Source organism: Hylaeus anthracinus, unplaced genomic scaffold (genome assembly GCF_026225885.1).
Source record: "Hylaeus anthracinus isolate JK02 unplaced genomic scaffold, UHH_iyHylAnth1.0_haploid 11997, whole genome shotgun sequence".
NCBI lineage: Eukaryota > Metazoa > Arthropoda > Insecta > Hymenoptera > Colletidae > Hylaeus > Hylaeus anthracinus.
In genome coordinates, this window is record NW_026534344.1 from 5350328 (window position 1) to 5373403 (window position 23076).

General features: G+C 37.8%; 2 protein-coding genes, 1 long non-coding RNA gene and 1 pseudogene across 3 annotated transcripts; 2 read left to right on the plus strand and 2 right to left on the minus strand.

Annotated features, from left to right (window-relative positions):
* Window positions 1-8714, plus strand: part of LOC128889872 (ankyrin-2-like) — a 32550-nt pseudogene extending 23836 nt beyond the window's left edge.
* Window positions 8715-8956: 242 nt separating this feature from the next.
* LOC128889849 (alkylglycerol monooxygenase-like) lies at window positions 8957-15371 on the minus strand. Its single transcript, XM_054147872.1, has 10 exons — window positions 15271-15371; window positions 14965-15132; window positions 14060-14184; window positions 12923-13074; window positions 12740-12843; window positions 12072-12234; window positions 11764-11915; window positions 11249-11383; window positions 10396-10509; window positions 8957-10268 (listed from the first exon to the last, which is right to left on the minus strand). The coding sequence occupies exons 2-10, from the start codon at window positions 15085-15087 to the stop codon at window positions 9984-9986; spliced, it is 1353 nt and encodes a 450-aa protein (XP_054003847.1). The 5' UTR covers window positions 15088-15132; window positions 15271-15371; the 3' UTR covers window positions 8957-9983.
* A 1151-nt stretch (window positions 15372-16522) lies between these two features.
* On the plus strand, window positions 16523-17564 carry LOC128889875 (uncharacterized). Its single transcript, XR_008460509.1, has 3 exons — window positions 16523-16710; window positions 17079-17193; window positions 17405-17564. It is a non-coding gene; the product is annotated as an uncharacterized LOC128889875 (long non-coding RNA).
* On the minus strand, window positions 17328-22986 carry LOC128889873 (uncharacterized). The gene is made up of 13 exons (XM_054147923.1): window positions 22876-22986; window positions 21990-22257; window positions 21719-21863; window positions 21314-21513; window positions 21092-21198; window positions 20698-20919; window positions 19989-20192; window positions 19506-19808; window positions 19305-19403; window positions 18608-18990; window positions 18274-18388; window positions 18023-18181; window positions 17328-17791 (listed from the first exon to the last, which is right to left on the minus strand). The coding sequence occupies exons 1-13, from the start codon at window positions 22948-22950 to the stop codon at window positions 17594-17596; spliced, it is 2478 nt and encodes an 825-aa protein (XP_054003898.1). The 5' UTR covers window positions 22951-22986; the 3' UTR covers window positions 17328-17593.
* Between the last annotated feature and the right edge of the window lie 90 nt (window positions 22987-23076).

Here is a 23076-nt window from a genome sequence, read left to right on the forward strand (position 1 = left end):
AAGTAAAGCAAGAAATTATAAAAGATACAAAGCAGAAAGTGGAAGAAATGAAAGAATTTGTAACAAGAATACCAGTAAAAGAAGAGACGGCAAAAGATACAAAGAAGAAAGTACAAGAAGTGAAAGAATTAGTTGCGGAATCAAAAGTAGAAAAAGAAACGATTAAAGATAAGGATTCACTGGATGTTAAAGAATCAAAAGATTCGAAAGAAAAGAAGAAAAAAGTCGAAGACATATCAGAAATGAAAGTGGAAGTAAAATTGTTAAAGGATGAGGAAGAAATGAAGAAACCTCTACCAGATATCCATGTACAACCAGAAATGATAAAAGGCGCGAAGGACGCTAAAGAAGTACATGATTCTGTTATAGAAGCAAGTATAGAACAGGGAGTTCCAAGAGATGTAACAGAAAAACTTAAAGAATATGATACAGTAAGTGTACAAAAAGAAAGTACTGGAGGGTTAAAAATTCAGACTGAAGATATCGTTAAAGAAGTATCTAGTGGGAGGCGGATTATAACAGAAGAAACAACTATAATTTATAAGGTACAAAAAGATGGTACGTTGGTCCAGGAACAAGTATTAAAATCTGTTCAAATAGGTGAAGCAAACGGTGAGGGAATCGTGTCTGGAGTTCCTACAGAAACGGTGGAGACGAAAATATTCGAAACGAGTACTTCCAAAGATTCGTACGAGATACAACCCGATGCCATTTCTTCGTCGGAAGAAATACAGCAATTTCTCGAAGGAAAAAGACTCGAAATTGAAACGATGGGACAAATAGCGCCAATCGAGCAGGGACGAAGCGTCGAAATGTTGGTGAAATTACCTCTCGTTCAAGGTGTAATCACGAAAGAAGAAATGGAATCAAAGCAGGCAGGAAAGGAAGACGAAGGGACGTCAACTGTCAAAGAAGAACCAGAAATCGATACGAAACTCGTTAAGAAGGAGTTCGAGTCTCGCATTCCGATCTCTATGTCAAAAGCAGATAAAGATAAAGTTCAAAAAGAAACTAAAGTCAAATCTCCCGTGGAATCGAAGCAAGTTCCGAGCAAACCGGAAATCGTCAAGGACTCAAGCTCCGAATCGCTGCACACAGTTTCACCGACAGGCAAAAAGAAGGAATTCGAATCTCGAATTCCGAAACGAGTGGTGGACGTTAAGTCGACGTCAGAGAAACCAGGGCAAAAAGATACGCACGTGAAGAAAGAAAGCGAAACGTTCACCACGATAACGGAGAAGAAGCTGAGCGAAGAGGTTACTTCAAAATTAGAAGAGCATTCGACTACCAAAAGCGAAAGACAGACGTTTTCGAAAACTTTCACAGATCCCAAGGAAGCGTTTGAAATGTTCAGTGACATGGGCAGCGCGAAGAACGATTTCGCCACTGTCACTTCGAAAGTCGATCACAAGAGTTCCAGCGTGTTGGAGAAGAAAGAAGTAATCTCTTCGGAGATTTGCAGCGGCACGGATAAATTAATCACTCTGGAGGAGAAAGAACGCGTGGAGAAGAAGAAGTCCTCGGAATCTCAATTGAAGAAGGAATCGCCGACCGAGACGGTGGAAGAGAAGAAAACGAAAACCGAAGAGTTGGATAAAACCGCGATTCAAAAGATGTCGATGAACGTGACCGATAAACAGGAGGTGATAGACGCAACCGCGGCCGAGTCGAGAGCCGAAACTAAAAAGGAAGAAACGTTTAAAAAGCTCTCCGACGAGAAAGGAATCTTGACTCGCGAAGCAGGGGACAGTACTGTAAGGGAAAGCGACGCAAAAGTCGCGATTCGAATCAAGAAGGACATTCCGGAAGAGGCAAAAGTGATAATAGATGAGACTGCGGAGGAGGGAGTGTTCAAACCTGTCGCAGATTTCGATAACGTCGAGAAGATCGTTCACGGAGAATCGCATAAGGAGACCAAGGAAAGTTTCGAAGTCAACAAATTTGTGCCATCCGAAAAAATGACGAAAATGGAAGACTCGTCGAAGAAAGACGCGCAAGAGGAAAAACGAGAGAGCTTGGAGGAACATCAACGTCAAAAGATGAAAGAAATCGAGGCGCGTTCGTTAGCCGAAACCTTGATTAAATCCATCGAAAGTGAAATCGAGACAAAGTCGACAGCGGATTTGAAAACGGAATTGCTTAGCAAGGGTTACTTGGATCAGATCACGCGAGATGGGATTGAAACCGATCACGAGAAGTTGGCCGACGATTTGACGCGTAAATTCGAAAGCATAATGAAGAAATCCGCGAGTAAGCAAACGGATAGATTCATGGATCAAAATGTGGCCGAGTTACCGAGATCGAGAACGTCGATACAAGAAGAGCTGTACGAAAAAGGATCCACCAGGGACAGTATAAGCGTCAGTGAAGATATAACCAAAGACGAAGAGTCGTCTCTGCAAGAGAAAGAAGAGAGCTTCCCTTTATCGTCGTCGCAGCTCAGGCTGCAAGATAGAAACATCACTCTGAGTCCTAGCAGCATGTCAGAGCAAATCGATTTCGAGGAAACCATCGACGTTGACACGAACGAGTTAGAAGACATATCGAAATCGACCTTGAGCCCGCAATTGGAGAAACAACAATGGGACAAATACGATAGTCAAGCGGAACTGCAACGCGATTTCCAAAGCGACGACGGTTTTCCGCGGGATGCCAGAGTTCTAGAAATTCTCGAGCCTGGCGTAGGGAGCCAATCCAGACAGGATTCCGTAGACGTGCCTTCCTTGGAAATGGACGAACACAAGATATCCGAGCAAACCAGCAGAGGGATCTCGTCTCTGCGCGAAAGCGCAGGCACAGATTCGTTCGACAGAATACTCCAAGAACGAGATATAACCATCAGTCCCAGCACCGTATCGGAAGACACGAACGTCGATTCTTCTTTGGTACAAGAACCAGCGGCGTCCGTCGTAACACAAAAGGACCACGAACCTTTGAGTATGAAAAGGGCGGACAGCTTCGAATACGAAAGTCCTCCGATAATGTCTCCAAAGACGAAGGCCCAAGGTCTCGAGATTAAATCCGTGAATTGGATGATCGGCGAGGAGAAGATCGAGATATCGGAGACACTCCAACCTTCTCAAATTTTTAATCAAGAATTGGAAGCGTACGAATCGATGCGGAAGAAGGAATGTTTATCTTCGCAGGATGGATCCACCGACTACGATCAAGAATCGGTTACGAAATCGTCCGAGGACGTCAGCGTGATCGAGTCCATCAAGGAAACCGGCACGGACGACGACCGCGTGACGCCATCGGTCGGTAGGAGTACCAAATTCACGGTGATTCCGATAAGCGAGCAAGACTTTGATAGCGAATTAGTAGAAAATAAATTAGACGTTAGCTGCCAGGAATTGGTCGATACTCTGCAACGCGAATACGACGCGAAAACTCCTAACAAAGAATACGTGGAGAGTATCCAACAAAATATACCCGAGCAAATCGAGGTATCGGAGACGAGAGAGGAGGAAGTAGGAGGATCTCTCAAAGTAGAAGAACATCCGACAGATGAACATACTAGTGTAATCGTAGGTACAGAATTTGATACTGACAAATCTACCGAACAAACGAGCGAAGAAACGGTTAAAACCGACGTCCTTTTATACAATGAAAGTCTAAGGACTGGAGAGGAGAAGAAGACGAGCGAACCAGTTCCGAGGCCAGAGATCGAACTGAAATTGGAAAAGGTGATGCCGACGAAAGACGAGGGAAAGCCTGCGAAAGAAGGTACGCAGGATGCGACGGAATCTGACAAAGTGCCACGCATGGACGACGTGTTGAAAGAGTGGACGGAGTCGTATTTGTCGAAGATAAAACCACTGAGCGACGAATACAAAAGGCATATCGAGAAAACGACGGAAAAGCACGACGGGCCTGGAAGATCCGTGACAGTTCCTTCAGATACTTGTGCCTTCAAAATAAAAAAAGATGATTTCGGTAGCGTCGATTTAAGCGCGCGGTACGCGATCACCGTTTTAGATCAGGTAGTTAAAAAGGAGATCGCCGAGGTGAAGGAGTCCCTGGAAGCGGCGAAACAAGACTTGATAGAAGAGTTAAGCGAAAATAGTGAAACTGTGATTCAAATTAAAGATTCTCCTTCGGAGTTTCAGTTTAAGTTGCAACCCGAATCCATTCCGAACGACTTGCCATTTTTATACAAACCACCGTCGCCCGAACACGACACGAACGCAACCAAGGGCGATCGTCCTATCGCCGAGTCAGCACCCCAGGAACCAGTCGCACCGACGTCGGACGATCCCGATGAAAGTAAAACCAACGTAGAGGAATCCGCGTCCAGTAGCGCCGTAGAGTCGATAATTCTAACAAAAGGCGAAACACCTGTGATCAAAACCGAAAAGTACGACGATGAGACTGCAATAACCGTCCACGAGGAGAAGGATGACGAAGAGGAGCATCCCAGTCCTGTACCCGTTAGTATATCAGGATCCGACGTAGAGTACAAAGACGAGAGCTCGTCTTTGGTTTTGCCGTGTCCAGTGCTCAGAAGACGCCACAAACCCGGCAGAGCCTCGAAGAGGGTCACCTCCGACAGCGAGGCAGACGTTGGCTCCAGCTCCGGCGACAGTAGCAATTACCAATCTTGCGATTATGAGATCGGCAGCGGCAGCAGACCCAGCTCGTCCGACATAGAAGCCTTGCAATCGGGCGGTGTGCTTTCAGCGACGGCTTCCGAGTACGAGACGGCGATGATGTCGCTCGAGCACACATCCTCTTCGAAGCCAACCTCTCAGGAGTACCATACCGCTGCGACCACGATGAGCTCTCGCGAATCCATGAAATCCTTGACTTCTCTGAGCTCTGGCCATTTGGGCAGTATCGACAGCACCAGCGAGCTATCGGAAACGCTGGTGGCCTCCGAGGCGGACGCCGAGAAAGAAGAAGACGCGGACGACAATTTCAAGAGTTCCTTTGACGACGAACACACCGAGCACTCCGATTCCTCGGGCAGCGAGATACCCATCGACGAATCGATGGACAAGATCGACAGTCACGTACCTTATCGCATGAAACGATCGTCCGAAATGATTTTCCCGCAACTGGAAGAGAGCGAGGGTGCCGATCAGGTTCAGGAATCGGTACCGCGCGATACCAAGGGAGTAGATTCCGCTACGTCCACCGTCGCGCCCACGTCCGGGACTCTTCAATCCGTAGATATAATGACGTCGCGGATTACCGAGGATGGCGTGCAGAGCGTGTGCACCCAAGTGATATCGGTTCAAGCTACGACCGACGCGTCCCTGACGGAGATCGAGAGCAAGGGCTCCGATCAGGAGACGATCGAGAAGAGTCCCGAGATTGAGCTGGACGCCCAAACGACGGAACCTGATCTCGTAGAACGAAAACATACCCCAACCGATCCTTTCAACGAGAGTTCCGAAGTGTCCGCGCAAGCATCGACACCGTCGCTGGTCCAACAGGCGAGCATGTCCACGTCCTCGACCTCCGCTGTCTCCGTGAGCACGGTGATCGAGAAGGAGAGTCGTCACTCGCCCGACAGCGACTCTTTCGAGATGGTCGACAAACCCGACATCATCGACGACTTCGTGGTCATCGAGGAAGTCGGTCGAGAAGCCGAAGAGTACGACTCCGAGGGGAAGAGCATACGCATCAGCACGATGCCGCAAGTGAGCAGTAAGAACTACGATCGCGATCTCGAGAATCTCATAACCGAGAACAAGCCCGAGTTCCAAGTACCCGCGAGTCAACCGATCAAGAACGCCGAGTTGTTCGATTTCGAGTCTCAGGAGAGCCCGCCTCAAGCTTCGAACGACGAGCAATACTCGCAATCGTACTCGGACGAGGAGCAGTACGAGGGCGGTAAGAAATGGATAGAGATGCAGTTTCACGCCGACGCTCGAGTGTACGATATCGAGTACGACCGTGGTCCTTTGGAGGACATCAAGGAAGAGGAGATCACCGACTTCGAGCCCGGTAGCAGCAGATTCGGGAGCTTGGGTAGCCAGAAGGAATCGATAGGGAGCGTTGGTAGCATGCGGGGTAGTTTCGGGAGCACCCCTGACTACGATATTTTAGCGAGTAAGAAGTACTTCGTGAGGCCAACCGATCACGATAACGTGTCGCTGAGCTCTTTGCAAGAGTTCGAGAACCTGGAGAGTGCCGTTGCCGCTGAGAATTCGAAAAAGTTCCAATGCGGTTCGCACGATTCCGTTAATAATGGCAGTCTTCCGAGGAGGTACACGGCCAGTCGGTCGGGTCACGGTGACGACGTTTCATTGTCTTCGTTGAAGGACTTCGAAGGGCTGGAGAAAGCCTGCAGGGAGGCGCACTTGATCGAGTTGCGCGCCAGAGAGGAGGAAGACTTGTTAGAGCACGAGAGTCCCGAGAATAAATACAAATTGGAGAGTTTGCCGCGTACGAGAGCCGATACCAGTGCGGTAGGATCGTTCAATCCGAGCACGTCAGGGTCGGACGACTACGAGAAGAGAATCAAGGAAATCGACGAGATTATACGCATTGCTCAATCGAACGTAGAGAAATTTGATCGGCAGGACGACACCACGGAGGACATCTCGCAGATTGAAATTATGGATACCGAGAAAACGGGGCCGCAAGTCTCTATGCAGACCGGTTCGAAAATGGAAGAGGCGAAGGATGTACATATTCAAAAGGAGAGTAACGTTATGGAGACGAGTACGGATTCTCTCGAGCTGGAGGACAATAACGACGTGAAACACAACCCGCTGTGCCGAAGTTCCGATTCGTTGGAAATGAAGACGACCCTGGACTTTCCATCGTTGAGTTCCGATTCGTTGAATAACGTTCGAGATGGTAGAGAGGCTCAATCGGACATGGTCGGAAGCGCCGGTAACTTCAGACGCATTTCTTCGGATTCTCTGGACATGCCTTTACTCGAACACCAGAACGTCGAAGGTCACGAAAGATCTAGCGATCAATCGGATGGCGTACCGTCGGATAATTCTTTAGAGCAAAGGCTAGAGACGACGGAGACCGATGCTAGAAGCGACAAGACGAGGACGACACCAAGTACTGGTACATAGGAATATTTTCGTAGGTACGTACTGCACGAATAACACTGTGTCCTGTCAGCTACACGTAGCATTATCGGGTAGAATATGATTCTTCGTGAGAAAGTAACTCGAAAATTTAGAATGAAATTTTACAGTTGATCATGTAATTGAATGGATATTTGAACCATTCATGTACGGCACAGCCTGCGTTATGTGGACTAATTGGGGGACAAAGTTGTTCAAATAAAAGAATTTTCATATAATAGAACAAATGATTAACACTCAATTTTACTTAATATTTAAGATAAAGTTAAATGAAGCGAATGCCATTTGGTTTTACATAATTTCATATATAGAATAAACAATGTTGTTTACCCTCTTCTTAACAAAATTAAAGAAATTAATACAATTTGTTTATAAATAATATCGTATATAAAATACAAAATAAAAAAGAAGCAATATCGTTCTCCTGTTTCTTAACAAAGTGAAAGAAACGATTCCTGCGGTTTTGAAAGCTAGAGCGTATAATTTCTTTCTTTTTTTTTTTTAAAATGTAAATGCTTCGAAACATTACTGTCACGAGTTTATTAAATACTTTTTTCATGTATACCAACAAAATATTAATAACGAGGTAATGTAGAACTCATACGTACACAAGTAACGGTAATATCGTTTGCTATAAATTGATAATGTGAAAGATAAAGTATATGTTCATCGGATGAAACGTGAGATCGACGTTTTTATGAAATATTAGTGTACTTATCGTTTCGTTGCAGATAGTGGACCATCGCGATTAATTTGTCACAACATTGGCTAAGGCCGACGTATTACCGACGTATTACCGACGTATTACCAAACCACTTCAAATGCTTTATGTGTACAACATAACAAATAATTTTGATAAGGTATTAATGCATTTGTCTTTGTTTTTTTTTTTGCAATATATTCTAAGAACGTTCACTTTATTATGCTTAAGTAAGGTAGTTGTAATACCGAAACTGTAAGGTTGTTGATGTTGAAATATGAATGGCGTTTCATTGTTTTATATTATATCTACATCAACATACTTGTCATTACTTTCTAAGTTAGTTATGTAGGTGATCGCCGATGTCTTGCTTGATTGTTCCCGTTTGTTTATAACGATTATGTTGCACTTATGAAATGGTATTTTGAATGTTATTTACGTGTTCGATTTGTATAATAATAGTATTATATAAAAGTGACATGTGTTGTAAATTTATCGATTTTAACGTATCTTTATCGCTACACACTCTTGAGAATTTCGAGGCAGTTTATATTGCATAATGATTTCGAGGAACGTTTGTAAGCTCCGACGTGCGTTAATATTAATTGTATTTATGAAATAACAAATTTATATTAGTTGAATAGAAAATTTTATACGTAAATTGTAATATTTAAGATTTTAAGAGAAAACTGTCAACGGTGTACGTTTTGTTCTCAATGATACATACAAATATTCCAGACAGTTTTTATATACGGAATTTAAATCGATACAAAATATTGCTTTCGTTTTCACGCTAACGATAAATTCGACATGTATTATCAATCATATACGCTGTATGTTATACCAAGATTTTAACGATGTTTCGTTTTGTTTATTTTAAAATTCTGTCTGTTTTTCATCGTTCGAAATATAAATCTATATAAAAACTAATAATAAGGACTTAATTTTTTTTTTTACTTAACAATTTATAATTAATAAAATGCCAGTTATGATAAAAGAGTGAATGCATTTATATACCTTTATTTATGGTGAAAAATGTGAACAGCTTTTCACAAAAGTTGTTTGTTATTCGTGAAAAGCTATGTGTTGGGGAGATTTTTTAAAAAGATAAAATGACAAATCAATTCGAAACTTCAATTGTAGCTTTCTTTATGCTACGCAACTTTTGTAAGAAAAACGGCATTGCGTTAAGAAATATTTCAGGTACACAAAGTTGTTTGCTTAAAATAAAATATAAAAACGGTGAAAGCATTTTACAATTTCAATACAGTTTACTGTAACAGTCCTACGATACGAATTCACTTTCTTTGACATCTCAAAGTTTTTAATAACTGGGATTGAACATTGGAACAGTGATATATCACTGTTACAGTTATGTTCGCAAAACCTCGAATCCTTCAAAGGAAGCTGCTTACACTCCTTGACAAAACTACCTCAAATCATTTTATTATAATAAAATATTAAACATAGAAATTCTAATATTATTATATCAGACTTCCAGATACAGCTAGCTTCTTCACTGACATCGCGTCATTCGACCCTTATATTGTCTCAAACCTTTGATAACTTGGAAGAATTGCCCTAAACAGGACAACTAGCAGGACGTGTTTCGAGTCGAATCTTTCACTCTCCTTAATTCATCTTATCCTCCCTAAATTACAGATTACGATAGATAACGATGAAAGGAAGGACAAATGCAGTTGAAACGTCCGAGGAGGAGAGAAATTCTGCACAGGGTCGTCGCAATACGCGACGCCCACGCTCAAGGATGTTCGAAGATTATGTTAATAGATTGCGCTGACTCGATGGAATGTAGCATGAGCAGGATGTCTTCTCTGTCGTTAACGCTTGCGCTTCAGCTATCGGTAGCAGTGGTCTTATTTATGGTACATTTGACATACAACAATTATTACATATTATTATAAGTATAATACATTTCATAATACTGATTAATTGTAACAAATGCATAACATTATAAAATAATTTATCATTTATTATGTAAACGTACGTACAAAAAAAGATAATAATGCATCGACTATTTTTACCAATGTTACTCTGTTGAGTCAACGCTTTCAACACCGTTTTATACTTGTAACATTTCATTTTACTTTACATAGAAAATATAAAATTTCAATACGCTCAGACACAGCATACACACGTATAATATATATATAGATTGAATTACGATTAATTGAATCAGCTTTTCTACGATATGAATTAGAAGTTTTTTATTTCCATCCTACGATAAGGTAATACGAAATCCAAATGCAACAGGATACAAGATACACGGAGTACAACCACGCGGTTATCGTGAATTCGATATGCATTAAAGCGACGTGTATTATCAATTGATATGTTAAATCGTCGTATACCAATAAAAAACTTAAATAAACCAAGCATCTTATAAATTCAGCGACACAGGCATACTTCGATTTGTCGAATAATAATCCGATGGTAGTGAGGGCACATATGTTATTGATAACTATGATCGTGGAATACGTAGACTTTAACTCCTGTGAAAAAAGAAAATTCGAAATTCGAACATTTGAAATTAAAGAACGGTACTGTAATTGAAACATTTCGTTTATGAAAATTATGGCACGGGGAGTATTCGTGAGAACGAAATAAAATAAACCTTACCTGCGTTTCGTCATATAATTGAAGGTGTTCGTAGAAAACAAGACAGAAGTGGACAGTTATGTAAATGATTTGCCACACAGGCACATAGTTATCGTATTTATACCTGTTTGTGACCTGAAGAAAGTAAGGAATACGACAATGTTATTATATATATTATATATACATTAGTGAGCATATAATAATATTATTATATTCACGTCTAATATAATAATAATATTATTATTATTATTATCAGCATTATTGTCATAACTGTAAATTAGTGAATTTATTAATATAGGATACAATAATAATAATATTATTATTATCGTCATTATAAATGTAAGTGGAAAGAAATACAAGATTTAAGATGTGATGCCACTTCAGGGATGAATCTCTTCCACGTAAAATCCATTGAAAGGTATTTCAATAAACGACCAATAAACGGTTACCTAACGATCATGTGAATTCAGGACAGCTCGAAAACAAGGCGAGAACGAACATACACTTAAGTACTGAAACTATTCCTGAAGGCTCCCACACGTTATGTGACATTTTGTATATTCATGTTACGAGTGGTAGCGTACGCGTGGATAGAGAGAAGCTCCATTGTAAAATCAAACCGGTTTAATTAGTCTTCCTATTGTACAATACCAGTATACTTATGGTGTATTTGCATTAACAGCTAAATAGCAATTGTATAAGTTCATTGATATTCTTAACATTATATAAGTAGCTTCAAGGTATCGTGCAACGATACATCGGAATCGTATAATCGATCAATTTTGCGTAGTAAATGATAAACAATAAAATATTCCTAAGTAATGGTTCCGTGGCAATTCAGCGACAGTAAAAATGTATAAAACACAGAACTTACGTTTACTTTGTATTCGTCGAGACCCAGGCGAGGAGAACCTGGAAACCAACTTGGACCTTTCCAAAAAACGGCCAATTTGTCCGCCACGGACGACATCCGTAAACTCTTTTGGATTGTTTGGTAAACGTAAAACGTCTACAACGTTTCAAAATAAATTAGCCGTTAGATAACGAGTCAATTACGTGAAAACTTGTTTTAATGATTAAACTGATCGAACTGGCGGGTAATATATTACACAAGCGAAAGGATAAACTACGGTTGAAAATTATATGTTTAGAATTCGTGTATTTTTCTGATTATGATTCGATAGGCGAAATAAATATTCCATGTCACGTATGAAACGAACGATCGTTAAACTGTTAATCCCTTTGATTAACGTGTCAAATTAGGTTCGTGTTTATGTAACTAATCGTCGTGTTACGTGACAGATTCGTTATTCCCTTCGTCAATTTGAATACGTGGCCGAGTAATAGAGGACAGTTACATTCATGCTGGCGTAAATTGCCGTTTCTCACCTGCAAATACAGCGGATTAAAAGACTGAGGGCTGACGACCAAACCATAAATTATTTTATTATCTTTCTTCTCCTCCATGTACGTTCCGAATAATTTATCCCATATAATAAGTACTCCGCCGTAATTTTTGTCTAGGCAGTACAGGTTACAACCTGCAGTTAATTCATAATAACGATTAATTCACGTGACACAATCAAACCGCTCGGTATACTCGAATACGAATATAAAGAATCAGAACAAATATACAACGATTACTTTAAAACTGATTTTGACAACAAATATTGTCGTGGCATTTTATTAATCCTCACCGTGGTGGACGCGATGGTGTTTCGGAGTATTAAATATTAATTCCAACGGGCCAAGATCGTCGATGACTGTCGTATGAATCCATAATTGATAAATTAAGTTGAATTGGTTGTGTGCAATGAAATGGGACGGAGATATAAATAAGGCAAGAGGCAAATAAAACATCTGCAAACAGATTTCATATCTTTTGTATGGCACTCGACGAAATACTCGTTGGCTTAAAAATGTTTCAAGAGGATACCGATGCGAATCTCGCATCGTTCATTTAAAAGCAATCTAGCGGAAGTAGAATGCGTGCCCTTTAACGGGTTTAAATCTTAACGAATCTACTTTTAATAATAATGCTGAAAGAATTGATCAAGAAACGATTAAAGGGGTCAACACTTTGCTAACGCTTAGCGTTTCTCATTTAGTCATTTTCCGGAGGACAGAGTTTAATCTAATTCACGTGTTCCTGGATGATGTTTGAAAGAACGAAAGAAATGTAGCGTGCGTGTATAACTTACAAAACATATAGTAAACGTTCAAGTTGATCGTTTCAGGCGCGTTTATGTTCGTTAATTTGAGAGAACGCGGCTGCAGATCTAGAGAGCATTGATTGCACCCGCTTCCACTTGCGGCTTGTGATAACCGCAGGACACCGTGCACATGTAATACGAGCGATACTCACGAAGTTACACCAGTGTTGCAACACAGACTGCCGCAGACCAACCGCGAGAGTGAACTCCTCGCTACTATGGTGCACTTGATGGTGAGCCCATAAAAAGTGTACCTCTGCAAACGGGCGAGAAACACTTTAAATTCGTCAATTAGAGGGACGACAATGACACGCATGGTTGGATAGGAATTTAACCGTGGTTACTGCGGTGAACCCAATAGTAACAAAAATCCACCCCAACAGCAGTGATCCACCAAGTCCATGCTGAGTTCCAGGGCAGATTCCACCAGTGATATTTCTCGTAAATTACGATGTATACGTAATATTCCGCGCCGCGGAAGAGGATACTGCAAATTTTTGCGGAAAAGTTAACGTTAAATCATTTCGATCGTCACGATTAGTCGGATTTAGTACGGACGTGTAATGTTAATACAGCAAGGCCTTCGTTATGTGAATCAATTGGGGAAGTGGCAAAGAGGATAAGGGACTTTTTACATAGTAGAATAATAATGACTAAAGACTTAATTTTAATTAATAATAAACCGAATGAGGTAATTTTAATAATGGTTTGTAACGTTAAAAAGTAATCAAACTTTGATAGTGAAAAGAATTTCGAACAAACATTTTAACATTTCTTTTAATCGTGTATGGTCAAAAATAAAAGGGTTACTGCAGCTAAAAATACGCGTTGAAAACAGCCGTACGCAAATAGATTTTGTACCATTAACCGGAGCAGCGAATATTCGCGTAGGCATACTTAATCCATATCATCATGAATGTTAACGCTATCTTACGTAGATAGAGCGGCAAGTCCATAAAACATTTCTTTGCGTATGAATACAAATTTACGTAATTTTTACTGTGTTCGGTATTGTAGAGAATTTTTTTGCATATTTCATAATATTCAGCATGTACGATGTACTTTTGGTATACTTTTCGGGTTTAATTATATTTTCGAACAATTATGGTGCGAAGATACCTTTAAAATATTAAACAGTATTCTTTTTTTATTATACATTGATTTTGAGCAATTATAATATGAAGAAAGCTTTAAATGTTAAACACTATCGCTATATTATGAATGAAAGATAAGAAAACACGATACGTTGAATATATCAAATATGCAACAATTTCGAATTAAAATAATACTCGTGTAATATCTGTAGCGATATTGCAAAGGAAAAGTTTGTATTCATTTATAGATCAATTTTAAAAGAGAATATAATAATACTAAGATTGTTTTTTAAAGTTGTAGCTAGTAATTATAAATATAATTTGAACATAAAATAGTAATAATGAGAGCTGAAGAATAAAAGCGTTACCTATGCTTACCGGCCAGTTTCTTGAAACATCCAGTGAGATAATGATGTTATTTGATCGTTGAAACGAAACCTCTTTTTCTTCATTCTTAGTATGATCTGCTCCAGTATGATAAGAATGAAGAACGGAAACCATACCTGCGTACACGTTTATCTTATTTGTATGGCTATAGTTGTCTTAGAGTCTATGCTTAGCTACATTACCATAGAATATTATCATTTCACAAGAAACTTTGTTGTTAAAAAAAAAAGGCATCGCATTGAAACTTCGCATCGATTGTTATGATTAATCAGGAAATGCACAACAATAATATAGGTGGATCGAGTAATTGGGAAATACCTTTTATTGATTCACACAATAAATTCAAATTGTCGAGTACAAAGGACGTTGGAGTTAATTAATACCCCGTATAATATCACGTAAATTTATAAAATCGAAATCAAGGCGGTATTTAAAAGGAAACTCCTCGAACGTTAAAATTTACAAGGCTTATTTGTTTCGCGCGTAATTTATTCTGATACGCACTTAAATGGATACACAACATACAGATAAGACCATGGAATTATACGTTTCAATATACACGAATATACTCATCAAAAACATCATCATCATCGATTGAATCACTCGTTAAGTAGTATTAAAGTGAAATTAAATAAATTAAATATTTTCTAAATAAAATCTGGCAAGTATTCGAAAATAATTCATTGCTCGATATTTCCACACAATGAAACTTACAGAGATATACAACTAAGAATTATGGTGTAAACATTATTTACCTGTTGCATTGAAATTTCGCATCGATTGAAATAATTATTAAGAATAAATAGCAATAATAATTAGGAAGTACCTCTCATTTATTTAAATTCACATTAAATTTAACTTATTTAAATCAAAGGTATAGTATAAATATTAGTTACCTGTTGTTGATAATCGGGAACTTCGTACGCGAATTCAAAAGTTGTTTCGCGAGGATTAACCAGGTACCAAAGTTTCCACACGTGTTTTAATCGGCCGAAAAGATCAAGGAGTAAAATGGTCATTTTCTACGCCTGTTTTTTTTTTTCTCCGTGAACTTCGGATAGTCGCTATTGAATCATGAAAAAAAGAAAAAAAAAATGAAATGTATGTATACAAACGCACTGAACTATACTGACTACAGCGGATTCCGTTTCAGTCATCGTGCTGCGTGCACGCATCGTTTATATATGTAACTTCGAGCTTACCGAGGACACGCGAATGTGCGCGAGCGCGAAATGTTTCTTCCACGGCCGTACGTGCTAAAGGCGCGACGACGATGCTATAACAATATTTTGCATGAATTAAACAATAGCTGACACTGTTACGCGGATCTGTTAAAAAAATTCTTTCATATAGAGTCTAAATATTTCTACTTGAACCGAAGTTATAGATGATCGAATACGAGGGCATAGAATTCATTCATACACCTAATAAATTGCACTTTGTGTACAGGGTGGGGCAATAACTTGTTCCGTCTTGAATAATTTTTAAACGAATTATTATTCACGAAATTCCTTCATACAAAAGTTGCATCTGTTTGAAGTGGACGTACGATGTATGAATTGCTTTATCGCCAACATGCTTTTTAACGAAAATATCAAGGTCACGTTCGATTTTTTAAGCGGAACGTTGTATATTTTTATTTATAATAAGATAAATTAGAGTTTGAAGTCATTTCATTCTTTCCTTCTTCTATCGCAGGCACGTCTGTTCAAACTAGAGTTATAAATTATTGAATGCAGAGGCACAAAATTAATTTCTGCATCTAATAATTCGATCGTATAGTTAGTTTTGATGGTGTATATAATACCCGAAGATGGCAAGTTACTTTATCAACAACTAGAATTATGTACATATTGAAAGAGATATTTTAGATAGGATAAATTAGTATTTAATTCGTAGATTGAAATTCTTCTAAAATTTATATCAGATAAGTAATCCTTTACAGTAGTGGATTGACCAAATGTAAGGAATAAACGATCTCAACTAACCAGATCGTAGCTATAAACAAATTATTTAATCGATATTTTACAAGATTATTCTAAACAATTGAAGATAATTTAATTAACCAACGATTGCTTAGCACGATTGGTGAAAAGAGTATGCAAACTATGCAAGATCATCGAAGATAATGTAATCAGTCAATAATCGTGTAATATGATCTATGGAGGACTGTGCAAACTTCGAGGAAAATATATTCACACGGATCATGCGCGCTTATTAAACTGTTTTGAACTTCTTTTGATAGGATGCCACTGAAGAAATACGACGTGAAACTTTCGAGAGCTTAACGAAGCCATTGAAAAAATTTGCGCGATTGTGAAATCGCATGCTACACCACTGCATGCAAACCTTCGGTATGTCAGCCACTGCACTGGTGGCAGACGGGGTGTTTCATAACGCCCATTAATTATTCGCGCAAGAGTGGACAAATCGATAAGTTACTATTGCCGCACGTGAGACTGTTTGTAAATTTCACGTGTGAATTTGGACCATTCGTTTTATTTGATTCATTCAAATATAAACAGTGCCATCGTTTCCGAGGGTAACGCGACATCGACAAAGACGAATAACCTCATTCCATTCCCAAACGAGATTATTGCAAGCGAACGCAATTAAATTAATCGAATTATCAACGATAAGACGTAAGCGTGAAGAATTAAAAATATTCCTGACATCGCGTGTCTCTTTTTATAAGTAATCAGTACAGTTCTATTAATAAAAATAAATGCGTGAACTAACTGTTGAAAGAATATATCTTCACTTTCGTATTGTTCGACTTTACTTTTTGGCATTACAATAAATTGTTTATGAAATACAGATGTATGTATGAATGTATTATTATATGTAAATATATTTTCTGCATATTGAAATAAAAAGACAAGTTTCGAAATATGTATAAACCAATAAAAGGAAAGGAGTAAGTTAACAAATCATTTAGAAATGAACAATTCGTTATCTGAAGCGTTTATGAAATGTAATATGAAATGAATAATAAATATATTTGTTTAAGATTTCAAAAAGAAGAAATTAGCTAATCATTGAATGGTTCCACTGAGATTTCAGAAAAGATCCGCTTATGTCTGCTCCAACCAATAAGTTGTCCAGCCGCCTACGACCTTCTATCCGTAAGCTACATAACGAACGGTATGGCTGCTGCCTATACTTCAGGGTTTTAATTATTAATTATGAAAGCAAGCAAGATATGAATTTTAATGTCGCTGTAGGACTGTCGAAATAATTCTTTTAATATATAAAGGGGTCAGAATAAAATAGTTTTTATTTTTAAATACATTAGAATTTCCATACAATACGTGCAAGTTTTTTCTTTTTTTGTAGATCTAACATCGCATCAACAGGTTTGACGTGGTTATTAGCGACGACTGCTAGTAGTGGAGAATACGAAGTGGTTAAATCTTGTTATGTAGTCTATCAACATTATTCTTAATCATAAAACTGTTTCCATTTGTGCATGGATTATAGTTTTTCTTTTTTTTTTTTTAGAAATGTTCGTAAAACAGAACTGTACTATTTGAAGTGTGTCGTTTTTATAGAAGAGCAAATCTTTTTAATGGAATTCATTGCTTCTCTGTCTTCGTACGTCAATTCCGCTACGTTCCTGAATTCTGATCGCAACAATATTTGACTTCGTGCACGTTCCACCGTGATGGAAAATGGCATTGTTAAAGCTTTTCTCCAATTTGTCTTTTCATATTGAATGAGGAACTGTAACGAGAATGGACGTATTGTAACATATTTTCAAAAATTTCTTGTCAGGTACAAAATTTTAGAGCACTTGTTAAGTCATACTTTAGGCACTTATTAATTGTTACCAATTTTTCAAATATAACTACATACTCAAGTTGCCCACGAAAGTAAATATCGTTTTTATAATTCTCAATTCTCTATACTTTTTAATTTGCAAGCTAATAAAGTGTATAAAATTTCGTCACTCGCCTGATCGAACGTGGTATCCTCGATGTGAAACATTATGTAAGTTAATGGTTTGCAAAGATTGCAAACCTCGGGTACGTTAATTAAACGTTCTTGAGCGTCTTTATGTCGTAGTTTATTCAATACTAGATCGGATGAGCGAATTAAAAATTCATGTGTCACCTGAAATGCAAACAATACTACTAGTATCGCTAAATTTATAAGCAGACATCGCTTAATTCGGTATGTTTAAAAATAAACATTTAGCTACGCACTTTTACGGCCTGTCGGCCAAACTTGGTAAACAATAACTCGTCGGTGGTCGTTTCGATAATGGAAGACGTACACGTCGCTTCATCAATGCGCGATTTTGTACCCGTTGTTTGAATGCTTAAACATTTCATTTATTAAATCATGATGTACGTTTCGGGCTACTGTACCCGCGTAAACTATGGTTTTATTATTTCTATAACTTTTGCAACTATTCAGTTAAATATTTTAATATTTTTTTTCGATATCGAATAACGTACACCACATTTTAAATTTGATTTAGGAGCACATTTTATCCCCCTCATCCAACTATGCCCTTTAATAAATACAAAAACTTACTATTCCTTCACGCGTTGGAAAAAGTCGTCAATTTGAGAGGTGTGTTTATTGTCTTCGTCGATGCTACAGATAGCTTCAGCCAAGGCAATTACGATTGTTGCGGCATCGTTGGAATTGAACAAGTTTGACCCGTTATTAGATCCATCGGAAGCTGGAGTTTCGGCCACCTCTGGTTTGCAATTCTTCGAAAAGTTCAGAAGGGCGGTATAAAGAGATGCACAAAGAATATGGAGGAGAACGTTACCACCGATTGGATGACAATGGGCAGGAATATTATCGTTCAATACGAATGCAGTCTTCAAAATTGAAGGGGGTAAGGTCACGTATAATTCAGCGAAACAGCCAATTACCAGCGACATTGTCTGATATATACTAGCTCCTGTCTAAAAGTTTAAAATGCAGTCATTTTGAAATTAACATTTATCAACTGTTTGATTATTTTTGAGTCTTTGCATCGTGGTTAAGAAAAATTTCAAAAATTAAATATCGTAGCATACGGAAGCCAAATAATTAATATATACGGTAAATAGCTACTATGAAAGTTGTTGCTGCTAAATAATATTAAAGTGTTGAGTAACATTAAATATCACAGAGAAATTGTGGAGTCATTTAGATAAAAAGTATTATCCCAATGTCCAATAAATCTAATAAAAATCGTAACAACCACTACGATAGTAATGGCAAACTAATTACTTACTTTTACTGCTTCCAAAAGTATTTCGATAATTGGCTCCATCGTATTGCTTAATGGCTTTAAAATTGCATTCAGCCATGGTGGCCTCGATTGATTCCAAACCTACGTAAATATACATGGTATACCAGTGTATGGTATTTCAGAATATTATATCAATTTGAAACATTTGCGTTCCATTTATATTTTCGAAATTTTAATAGATACCTGTTGCCGATCAAGATAATTAGACCAATTATGGTTTTGCCTCAAGGCTGGCGCAATAACGTGACCAGGTTCCTGCGCTATAGATGTCAAAATAAGCATTAAACTATAAAGACTCAACGCTGATGTTATTTTTAACGTTCCATAACATGTCATATTGTTGCAAAGAAAACCGCCGCAATTCTTTCCGTCAACTCTCAATTGCTCTAAATTATCAAAATAATCCTCAGAAGTAAAATAACTGCAATCGTGGATTAAAGTATCTAATAAAATTTTGGCTACTGCGTAATCATTCATAGAGATGACCTGCAAATTTAATTTTTTATATCTTTAAACTATTACGGACCCTTTGTTCCTAAAGCATTATTCACTTTAATGAGAACTACTCTACCTATTTTTACATTCGGTATAAATTTATGTACGAGCAAATAAATCATACTAATTTATTGATATTGCCTTGATTGTTATAAATGGACGGATTATTACCTTTATTAACTGGGGCCAATTCGGTTGCGGTTGATGTCTAAGTATGTTCAATTCTAAAATCACTGCTCGATCATCAGGCAAATTTGAAATGTGAACGTCGGAATCAATAGAACCCAATAAATTTGGCGCGCACATTAACAGCCACGTTGCAGGTCCGCAGCGTGGCTGGAAAATTGTTAAATTTTCGAATCCGTCACGAAAAACCTACAACGGAAATAAAAAAATTCTTATGTCGCCTATTTGTCAATTTCCATGTTAATCGAACGACTTTTCAACACACAAGTCCGTCATATTGCATTCACCATTTTGAATTTTGATATTCCGAATGCAGATTCGTAATTAACTGCCCAAAGAGCTTCACATACTGCATTTCAATTTCATTTCATCCAAAAATTCTTTCATATTTTGTCCAGTTTCTTAGGATCATGTTTTATTATTTAGCGGTGTCGACTTGTTAATCAACTTTAATTTATTAGGTTGTCCCAAAAGTTTCTTTCGCTTTATTAATAAGTAATACATGCACAATAGTTTATGTTTTATGTTACATTACTGAATTGTGCACGATTCATTTTGCTCCATTACTGCGACAATATGAATGTCTATGAAATTAGATCGTCTATTTATATAAACACGGGCACGTAAAATAATTGAGTGCAACTCGCGAAAGAAACTTTCGGGACAACCTAATATTTACTACAAATTCCTGTACCTGGTATATTTCTTGAACAGGTGTTCCTCTCAATAATAAGCAAACCAACAGCTCGTTACATTTCGTATGGATATCCCTAACGGCAACCGGTAATGTGTTTAATTTCAGTCCAATCATCTCACTGACACTAACACAAGCGTTCAATGCAAGATATCCCGTGCAACAGAGAACGTTGAAAGCATCCGTCCAAAATTGTTGAGATCGTGATAAACTCGGTCGTGCCTATTATAGATCATATTCGTAATTTTGATATTTGTATTATATATGGCATACCTAAACCTTCCAAATCCGAGTTTATGATTCTTTAGTATGAACTATATTAAGAGCATCGAGTTCAAAAGAAGGAGAGGGGTATAATTAAATTATAATAATATAACTTTTGAGATGTTCTTACGTCGATAAATCTTGTCACAATAATGGATAAAGACTCGTTCAACATTCCAGAAAAAACTCGTTGTGCCATTTTTGGAGAGACAGTGTTCCATAAATCTGCCTTTGTCGCTGGAAATATAAAATGTTACGATTGCAACGTTCGAAAAAAACAGCGCTGATATCGGACGTACACTAAAATCGGTCGCATAGTTGAAAGTATTCTTGAGTGTACGATCAAAATTACCTTGCATATATAACCACCACATTTGTATCACAAAGGAACAACGTTCTCGTTCAAAGAATGCCTTCATATCATGCCAACTAAGAGAATCAGCTTCGTTAAGTATGTATAGTGAAATTAAACGACAGTGCAAGTCTAATAATCTTTCTGCAACAGCCTCAGCCATTTCATGATAAGATTTATAGGACTTGTTTATTTTCTCGCTATAAATAAAAAACAAAAATATCTTAATGTACAATTACTCCATTAGTAATGTCGATTATTTTGTTGTTTGCTAAATTTCATTGCACGTGAATTTTCCTCGTATAACGAGAATGATACAAATAATATGTGACCGCGACAAAAAATAAAATAATGAAAAATAAGGTTTGAGAATTACTTTCTTAAATTATATAAGTAGATATGTACCTTGCTTGCGGAGAAATTAAATTTTTAGTTTGTTGGCTGTAGCACCATAAGCAATTTCGTATTAATGCAGCTGCTCCCAAAGTTGCTGTTAAAACTGTTAAATCTGCATGATCTAATGATTCTTGAATAAGTAGATGCAAGTGTTCTGTAATTATTCAGTGAAGCAATAAAATTTGATTACACACTGTTGTAAAGTACTTCCAAACAATAAGTACGTATGTTTGGAAAAAGTCTAATTTTAAATACGATTTAGAGAAAGATTGTATTATACCTAATAAATGTTCTGCAGTATCGACGACGAGTAATATAAATTCGGAAGGTTGAATCTTTTTAATAACTTCACCCTCAATTTCGGTACTTGCATCAGTTTCGTGTTCAGATGACTTTGTTAAGCCAGAATGACGATTAAAAGCAGCTTGAAAGTCAACTTCCCACCACATCACGATCTTAATAGCAGCAAATGAAGCGTGCCTTGGAAAATCAAGTTTTCCACCACATACACGTGTGCATAAGGGCTCTTTCAATACTGTTTGCATTTCCTGTATCGCCATAATATAATTCAAAATATTGTAGCACGTCAGATTGATAATATTGTAGTCGGATGTCAAAGAAACGATGATATATCGGAACAGGGTGAACCTGTATGATTATGTGGGACCTATTTGGAGCAACCACAAAAACCCTTACATACCAATTTTTATACAAATTTAATAACTTTTTAATATGCAAGCTCGTCATCGCGAATGCGCCGTCTCAAAGAGCGAAAATGCGAATGCGAATTCGTAATCAGCAGCCTCGAAAACCCCTATAATTCGAATTTTGGAATTCGGATTGTAGATTCGTAATCAGTGACATTGAAAACCCTTACATATCAATTTTTGATATACATTTTTCATATACAAGTCTAATAACTATGTAGTATACAAGTCCGTCATAATAAATTAACCATTTTGAATTTTGATTTCTGATTCTTACTCAGCACTCTATAAAATTTACATATATCAGTTTTTATGCAAATCTAATAACTTTTTAATATGCAAGTCCGATTTCTTTGACGATGTAATTACGATACGCGAAAGAAAGATTGGGAGGGGAAGCCACATTGGACAATGCTGTTGTAACATATCGAAATATTTCCAATGATTAAATTGTGTTACCTGATAATACTGCATGTCTCGTTGCAATAAAATTCTAACACGATCTACTAAATTGCCATCTTCCATAATCTCCATTTTTGCAATCTGTCCAATATAGAACAAGGAACATACTTTGAAATATAGCGAGGCTTTATATTATTAACATAATATTATAAGGTGCAATGTTTATTAGTGTTTAGCCACTTACAACGTTATTTATTT